General features: G+C 27.4%; 3 protein-coding genes across 7 annotated transcripts; all 3 read right to left on the bottom strand.

Moving 5' to 3' along the window:
• Positions 1-12: 12 nt before the first annotated feature.
• Positions 13-2725, bottom strand: LOC118066249 (allantoinase). Its single transcript, XM_035082138.1, has 10 exons — positions 2444-2725; positions 2218-2387; positions 2032-2146; positions 1621-1767; positions 1172-1308; positions 904-1090; positions 708-837; positions 429-601; positions 318-350; positions 13-233 (listed from the first exon to the last, which is right to left on the bottom strand). The coding sequence occupies exons 1-10, from the start codon at positions 2588-2590 to the stop codon at positions 102-104; spliced, it is 1371 nt and encodes a 456-aa protein (XP_034938029.1). The 5' UTR covers positions 2591-2725; the 3' UTR covers positions 13-101.
• On the bottom strand, positions 2715-5192 carry LOC118066250 (lanC-like protein 2). Of its 4 annotated transcripts, none has more exons than XM_035082141.1 (10): positions 5143-5192; positions 4870-4949; positions 4569-4704; positions 4306-4485; positions 4086-4234; positions 3738-4017; positions 3484-3666; positions 3181-3327; positions 3020-3122; positions 2715-2940 (listed from the first exon to the last, which is right to left on the bottom strand). In XM_035082141.1, the coding sequence occupies exons 3-10, from the start codon at positions 4674-4676 to the stop codon at positions 2864-2866; spliced, it is 1227 nt and encodes a 408-aa protein (XP_034938032.1). In that variant the 5' UTR covers positions 4677-4704; positions 4870-4949; positions 5143-5192; the 3' UTR covers positions 2715-2863. The 4 variants fall into 4 exon arrangements, with proteins under 4 accessions (XP_034938032.1, XP_034938030.1, XP_034938031.1 ...); XM_035082139.1 differs by having other exon boundaries at positions 4569-4693; positions 5143-5186; XM_035082140.1 differs by lacking the exon at positions 5143-5192 and having other exon boundaries at positions 4870-5004.
• Myd88 (myeloid differentiation primary response protein MyD88) lies at positions 5047-7298 on the bottom strand. Of its 2 annotated transcripts, XM_035082144.1 has the most exons (7): positions 7160-7298; positions 6685-7056; positions 6410-6600; positions 6111-6328; positions 5857-6025; positions 5605-5770; positions 5047-5516 (listed from the first exon to the last, which is right to left on the bottom strand). In XM_035082144.1, exons 2-7 carry the CDS (start codon positions 6795-6797, stop codon positions 5183-5185), a joined length of 1191 nt encoding a protein of 396 aa, XP_034938035.1. In that variant the 5' UTR covers positions 6798-7056; positions 7160-7298; the 3' UTR covers positions 5047-5182. The 2 variants fall into 2 exon arrangements, with proteins under 2 accessions (XP_034938035.1, XP_034938034.1); XM_035082143.1 differs by having other exon boundaries at positions 6685-7188.
• Between the last annotated feature and the right edge of the window lie 279 nt (positions 7299-7577).

Raw genomic sequence — 7577 nt, 5'->3', positions numbered from 1 at the left:
TCATCATATGAGTATTTTACGTTGGCAAGGTCACAAGTGTTGACCCAAGAATTTTTATTTTTTCTATAATCTTTACATGTAATGTTCGAATTTTTATTGCGTTAAAGACTTGAATTCGAAAGCAGTTTTCCTCTTAAATCCTCCAGAACTTGACCATTTTTGTAAATAAAATTCCCACGCAGTATTGTTGAATGTATTTTACCTTTCAATGTTTTTCCCACATACGGGCTTATCTAAAAATAAATGTTAGTTTTTTAGTATTTTTTTTATCTCATTATAAATCCAATATTTTTCTTGTTACGCATCAATTAAATTACCTTATTTTTGTAGAGAATATCAGACTTTTGTACCTATAAACAAGTGAGATACCAAAATATTAAATTGTAAGTATTGAGGATAATAAAAATATAAATTTAAAAAAAATTTACTTTCATTTCTGTTTCAGGTTCCCAAACAACAAAATCTGCATCCATTCCCACTTTAATCTGTCCTTTTGATTTCTCCAGTCCGCACAATTTTGCTGGATTAGTAGAAATCCAGCGTGCAACATCATTAATGTTGACTCCTCTCTTTTCAGCTTCAGTCCAAATAACAGGTAGTCCTGAAAATTTAAATACTTTCTAAATAAATCTTAACATATGAAAAAAAAAACTTGATATTTTACATAATTACTCCAAAAACTTTATCATCAAAATATTAAAAATTACCAAACTGTAATGATGAGATACCACCCCAAGCATCTATAAAATTATTATTCTTGAGATCTTCAGTACAAGGTGAATGATCAGAGACAACCATATCTAAAACCTTATTTTTCAGAGCTTCCCAAAGGATTTCCTACAATTATTTTAATATGATTCAACAATTGTTCGAAACTGTTGTTATATCTCACTAAGTACTAACTCGATTTTCCTTTGTGCGAATAGGAGGACAACACTTAAATTGTGTTGCGCCATTAGGTATATCTTCAGCAGAAAATGTCAGATAATGATAACATGTTTCCGCTGTTAGTGGTACGCCGTTTTTCTTAGCTTCCGATACTACATCAAGAGCTTCATTTGCAGAAAGATGAACAATATGACATCTGGTTCTTGAAAATGAAAATATACATATATACATTACAAATGTATATATATATTATTTATATTATATTTTTATAACAATATATTACTTGTATTTTTCACAAAGTAAGGCCACTGTTTTGATTGCGTTAATTTCCATACTTGGTGGACGAGAATACAGAAAAGTATTATAAGAAGTAGGATCAAAGCCTTTGATAGAAATATTATCTTCGAACTCTGCGTGAAACTGTAATTAAATATTAGATAATGAAAAACTTTTTTAATTATAAAATAGTTATTATACGAGCTACTATTATATTTATTTTTTATAATAATGAACTAACTAATTAATTTTTTCATTTTTATTAATAATAATTAATTATTTTCAGATTATTCCAATAAATGTATGAAAAGTTTATAATTAATTTCAATTAATTATAATTGTTTTGTTGAAAAATTCTGTTCTTCAAATATTTTTTATTTGATTCGTATAAATGAATTTGAGTGAAGAGCTTCAATAATGAAACTGCCATTAACTCAGTTATTGAATACTACTTACAGCTACTACAGTTTGGCTCGATTGAAGCTCTTTTAAGGCATTTTCTACTTCCAACACAGACACATGTTTGAATTCATCAGTAGCACTCGGAATCAGGAAGCATTTGAAGCCAACAACTCCTGCTTCAACCATTGGCTTAAGTTCATTCTAGAAAATTTAATAGATTGTTCGTCAAGTGATTGATGAATTAATTTTTCAAGCCAACCAATTGAACTATAACCTTTAGAAAGAAGTTTTAAAATTTTAGGAATCAATAAGTTATTATCAATTATGATGCTTTAATTGAAAATTATTTTTATCTAGTTGTCGTATAATTAAGATCATAATTACTTTTGATAAATTATATATTTTTCTTTAATTATCTGAAATTTGATAAAATGGCAATAATGAACTGAATATAAATTTTCTCACAATGTTATCTGGTACAAGTCCGCCCCAGAAGCCAACATCAACATAAATATTCCCAGAAGCAGCATTCATTTTTATCTCCAAATTAGATACAGTGGTAGTTGGAGGAATTGAATTGCTAAAACCAACTATACGTTACTCCAAAAAACAATTTAATCTCTTCATATAATCAAGTATTCAGACTCTTACAGAGGCATATCAATCACTGTAGTAACTCCACCAGCAGCAGCAGCTTTCGTTGCAGTACGAAAATCTTCCCAATGTGTTCTTCCAGGATCATCTATGTGAACATGAGAATCTACGATACCTGGCATTAATACTCGTGTCCCGAAATTGAAAATTTCGATTTTAGGATATTTCTATAAACAAGTAAGCTATTAAAAAATAATAATTTCATAGCTTACGTGGAAATTACCTGTTCGAGATAACTTGTAATCTGTTCATTTACTTCACTGTAAATGATTTCTTCGATTTTTTCCTGATAAACAACAATGATTGCTGGCAAAATTTCATCTCCTATTACTGTTCGTTGAGATATAAAAACTCGAAATTGTGATGACATTTTTATTAAATATTAAATAACAATAGTTTTCAACGTTAACTTTTAAGATAAAATATAGAGGGCTAGGAGCTTGGAATATAGTTGTGAAATAAAAGTTAACAACTTTTTCAATACGCTACTTGACTCCCCCTTTATTTAATAAAAACTTTAATCACTAATTACGTATGAATTATATTCAAAGTTCAAAAGATTAAAATTAAACCTTAATATTGTATAATTATTTATGAATTGTCTTGATGATTAATTAATGTGATAATTAATAAAGTGACTTATTTACAGAGTATATCCGGGAAATTTAGCAAATGATGGTTTTGTCAAATCAATAAGATAATAAATTATTCCTGCAAGACCTAAAATTGAAATATTAACATATAACTCAATTAGTTCTTGAAGTTTATCAATTTAATTTAAAGATAAAATAAAAATTACCTTCAAATAATGAGTATGGACGATCTGGAGATCTACATTGGTTTGATTCATAATCAAAGCACCAAGCAGCAAATTTGCAGGCTCGCCATAAATACATTATATCCTAGATAAAAGAGTACATAAAAATAAACTGATAATTACTATGTAATCATGTTTCATACCTTTGTTTTTTGATAAAGACATAAAAATGAATAAGCGTTGCCTGAGACTCCGTGACAGATGCCACAGCCTTTTATCAATAATCCACGATGCCAGATAACTTCACCACATTCTTTAGCAACATCAAGATATTTTTCATTATTAAAAACCTTAAAGATAAACAATATTTTTATTGATAATTTAAAAATAAAAAAATTAACAAACATTTGTTTATATCATGATTTCAAGTTATTTAATAAAATTGTGATACTTTGGGCTCTTATAAAAATGATTAGTTTATTTTTAAAAAACTGTTGAATTTTTACCTCAGAAGCAAGGATATAAAGCATAGTCATTGATGGAGCTCCATGACACCAGTGAACTAATTTATCAGTCTTACTTCCTACTGAAGACGGAAAATTTCCTGAAGGATATCTTAAAGATAATAAATATTCTAATGCTGGCTGAATTTCATTTTTCAGTTGTTCTTCAGTCAAGTATTCTCTTGCCTATAAACAAATAATTACGCTGATATTAAAAAGAAAAGAAAAACCATTAAAATTACCAAATATAAAACAACCTGCAAAAGAATATAAAGAATGCCAGCAAGACCATGAGCTCCTCCTAAATATTCTGTATCATGCCAACTGTACATTAAAGGTGTTGTCTTTTTCCTCTCTTTTGCATACTTTTTTCCTGATATTAAAATACAATTAATGGTTTTCTTAATTATTTCTCTGTCAATAGTAGTAGGAGAAATATTTTTATTAACGAAGAGAAGAGCGTAAAGATATCCAACACGACCATAGAGTAATTCATCATATGTACTCATAACTGCTTCATCTAACATAGCTTGCAATCTGGAAAATATGAAATAGTTAACTAAGCGAATTCAATCAAAATTTTTTACATACTTCTTATCACGGACTTTGATATCATTTCTAAAGACTCAGCTTTATTATTTGTTATATGATAAATTACTGCTCCAAGACTCAATCTTCCGGCTTCACCAGTCAAAAAAGTGATATCTCTTCTACTTGTTGATTTTGAACGTATTTTAATCAATTCCAATGCTTTCTAGAGTTAAAAATTTACATTTTGATACAATATTTTTATTAAAATTTGGTTTCAAATTTAAACATACTTACTGTTATATAAGATTCATCATTAAATTGTTTGCCATATAAATAATACATATAAGCAATACCAGAATTTCCTGTATAAATTGATGTATCATCACGAGTTAACCATCCTGTTTTGTGTTTATCAAGGTGATCCATTAGTTTATGAATGTTATCTTTTAATAAGTTATTAAAATCAGCATGAATCTAGAAATTAATTCCAAAAGGATTCAATTTTTCAAAGCTCTACTATCTATTAATTCATGTATCCAATAGTAGTTATTATTTACGTCATTGTTTCCAGAATCCACAATGTTTTTGTCATTATCTGGAGAAAGATTTAAATATGGGTTGCTGTAATGTCGTCCATCATCTCTTGCCACTAATTTTGAACTCATTTTGTCGGAATAGTTCCCTGAAAAAATTCTTGAAATATATTTAATTTAATAATTTTTGATTTTTAAAAAACTAATTTGTTCATCGATTATTGTTAAGTTTTGAAATTATATACTAACATATTTGTTAGAATGGAAGGTTAGTTTTATATTTCTTGACCAGTTGATTGATAACAAAATAATCATCTATACTTACGTTGAGGAACAAAAACTTTATTAACGAATTTTGTAATTTCTTTGTGGATAATACTTCGATTGTTATTCTTCAAACTTGATCTGTCAAAACAAACAAACGACTGCTTAGTCTTTTCTAATACCGGTACACAATGATAAGGTTAGAGTGCAGAACAATAACAAATGGCGAATAATCGATTTCAGTAATTATTTATTAACATGTCTAGCTTATAAAAATATGAATTTATTCTATCGAATCAAATTATGTACATTTACAGCAAAAATAGTGTCTTACGTTAGAAATATCACAGATGAAATTTTCATTGATATATGATTTAAGATTTGTTTCCAACTAGACATTTAATTTTCTCTTTATACGCTTTAAATGTTTTCTTTTTTTTGTTTTTTTTCGGAGAGTCAAGATTAACAGATGTAGATTCTAAGCTGTCTAAACCTTCTAATGAAGGAAGATTCATTATTGGATTATCTTGATTGTTTGAAGATTTATTATCTGGAACACTGCTCTGTTTCACACGTTTCTGAGGTGTCTTAAAAAATAATTTTGCCTTACTCGATGTTTCTTTGTCCGATTCTTCTTTATCTAATGTTGAATCACATTTATTTAAATCACAGTCAGTTGACCCTTTTAATATTTCTTCACAAGAATTGCTGAAAATTAACAAATAAAGTAATCATCATTTAATTTATAAATCATTTATGAATAACTTGTATAATTATGTAACGCTATGTCATTTACCTTTTAACAGGTAAATCAGATTTTACAGTCTCTATAGACTCATTCAGTCTTTTCCAGAATTCATATAAATGTGGTTTATTGTAATTTAAGATAAATGTGTATCTCAATTGTGAAGGTATGTCACATTCTTTGTACAAACAAGGTATCACTTTTCTTTGACGTTTTTCTACAATTAGAAATAAATTTTTTAATACATAATTAATACATTTTACTTTATGAATTTTAACAAATAAAGATAATAACTATTCTTACCAATACTAAGAGCTTGAGCATAATTGAGAAAAAATTTATTTTCTGGGCTTTTTAAAAAATTCGGAGAAATAACAACCAACAACCTATTGCAACGTTCAGATATTAACTCCATAATTGCCTCATGTTCGAACGTTATACCACTGATTAAATCTCGATCTTTTATACATAGCTACATAAAAAAGAATTCATTTTTAGCTATAAAATATTATTACTCCTTAAAAAAAAGATGCAGAGCTACGAAGATTACTACTCACTTTTAAATTGTATTTTTGCTCCAAGTTGTTGATAACTAATTCTGTGAAGTCTTCATCAGCACAAAGAAGAAATGCATCATAATGTTGAGTTTTTAATCCTGCTTTAACTCTATAAAGATCATCTATAGTGAGCATTTTATTATCTACTTCATATTTAAATACGTCAGCAGACTCTTTGTTTCTTTCCATCCTTTCAAAGTATTGTTCAGCATCTTTTTCTTAATAATTTAAATATGAAATAAATGAAAATTACCAAACTTTAAACAAATAAATTTAATTTTCATTAAATTTTTAAATACCGAAAAGTAATTCAGAATCATCTATTACATCCCATCGACTAATATTTTCTAACATATTTTGGAAATCTTTTAGAGTATATTTAGAATTTTTTACTAATTCCAATAAACATCCTGTTGGATCTGGACTTGTTACAATTGATGGTATCATTTCTCCTCCAATGAGAAATAAATCAGCTAGTCCTCGCCAGTCTCTGAAAAGAGAGGAAATCAAAACTACAGTAATAAATAATTATATATAACTTGAAATATCATAAATGATGAATATTAATTATTACCTTGGTTTCCCATCAGATGTAGGAAGAGCTTTTATAGGATTCAATAATGTCGATAGCAAAAATCTTGTTTCTTGTGATAAAGCAACAAGTGGAACTGTTGACATATCAACCATTTTAATAACAATAAAATATATTTTTTCTCAATCAAACTTTGAAGAATATTGTTTTTATGTAATGGTGTCCTATTTAAAATTTTTGGAGCATGTGAGTTAAATAAGCCAACTTTTTACAGTCATAACTTAAAAGTTCAATACCACTAAAATAACGTGACTGATTAATCAATAGAATTCGTTTTGTAAAGTGGTTTTTCCAATCCCCACTCATTACCGGTAAGTTTAATTGAGGTTCTCAACACTATCTTTGAATGTTTCACTGATAAACATGAAGAAAAAGTTATATTAGGAGATAGATGTTCTCGGTTTACAGTAGTAACTACTAATTATCATTGTATATCTATATAATATTGAGTACATACATTTTAAAGAACTACTGGATTATCATATCTGACGTCATTCAACATCTGGAAGACCTTTTTTGAAGAGGACGCTACTTACTGAATCAACTCTTATGAAATTTGTTTAATTTCGATAAATTAAAAATAAATTTTTTTTTTCAATGTATGTCTCTCATTCTTATTTTGATACTACGATAATTTACAATGGTATATTTTGAAATATTGATTATTTTCAATTTAAATTTGAATCAATTATTTACATATAAGGCTTATTTTAACAGCTGTAACAAATAGATTTTTATTGATAGCTAAGTACACATGTTATTTATATTCTGCAGCAAATACAAAGTTATTCTGAACATACAAAGGAGTAAAAATACTCAGAAATCATACGGTGATTATTTCAATTTTTTTATTTGAGGATATATAAAAATAAAAT

Source organism: Chelonus insularis, unplaced genomic scaffold (assembly GCF_013357705.1).
Source record: "Chelonus insularis isolate UGA/USDA-ARS -01 unplaced genomic scaffold, ASM1335770v1 contig_338_pilon, whole genome shotgun sequence".
Lineage (NCBI taxonomy): Eukaryota > Metazoa > Arthropoda > Insecta > Hymenoptera > Braconidae > Chelonus > Chelonus insularis.
The sequence above is the reverse complement of the archived record's forward strand: the minus strand, read 5'-3'. Positions and strand labels throughout refer to the sequence as shown.

What these genes read in the sequence shown, in the direction of transcription:
- LOC118066249 (XM_035082138.1), bottom strand. Translation starts at nt 2,590, where the DNA reads ATGTCATCACAATTTCGAGTTTTTATATCTCAACGAACAGTAATAGGA. An exon ending in TTACAAGTTATCTCGAACAG is followed by an intron (nt 2,388 to 2,443) that starts GTAATTTCCACG and finishes ACTTGTTTATAG; the next exon opens with AAATATCCTAAAATCGAAAT. An exon ending in CGAGCCAAACTGTAGTAGCT is followed by an intron (nt 1,309 to 1,620) that starts GTAAGTAGTATT and finishes ATTTAATTACAG; the next exon opens with TTTCACGCAGAGTTCGAAGA.
- LOC118066250 (XM_035082139.1), bottom strand. Translation starts at nt 5,171, where the DNA reads ATGAAAATTTCATCTGTGATATTTCTAAC. An exon ending in ATGATGAATCTTATATAACA is followed by an intron (nt 4,235 to 4,305) that starts GTAAGTATGTTT and finishes TTTTAACTCTAG; the next exon opens with AAAGCATTGGAATTGATTAA. An exon ending in TCTTTAGAAATGATATCAAA is followed by an intron (nt 4,018 to 4,085) that starts GTCCGTGATAAG and finishes CATATTTTCCAG; the next exon opens with ATTGCAAGCTATGTTAGATG.
- Myd88 (XM_035082144.1), bottom strand. Translation starts at nt 6,797, where the DNA reads ATGGTTGATATGTCAACAGTTCCACTTGTTGCTTTATCACAAGAAACA. An exon ending in TGATTCTGAATTACTTTTCG is followed by an intron (nt 6,329 to 6,409) that starts GTATTTAAAAAT and finishes TAAATTATTAAG; the next exon opens with AAAAAGATGCTGAACAATAC. An exon ending in TCTGATTTACCTGTTAAAAG is followed by an intron (nt 5,517 to 5,604) that starts GTAAATGACATA and finishes GTTAATTTTCAG; the next exon opens with CAATTCTTGTGAAGAAATAT.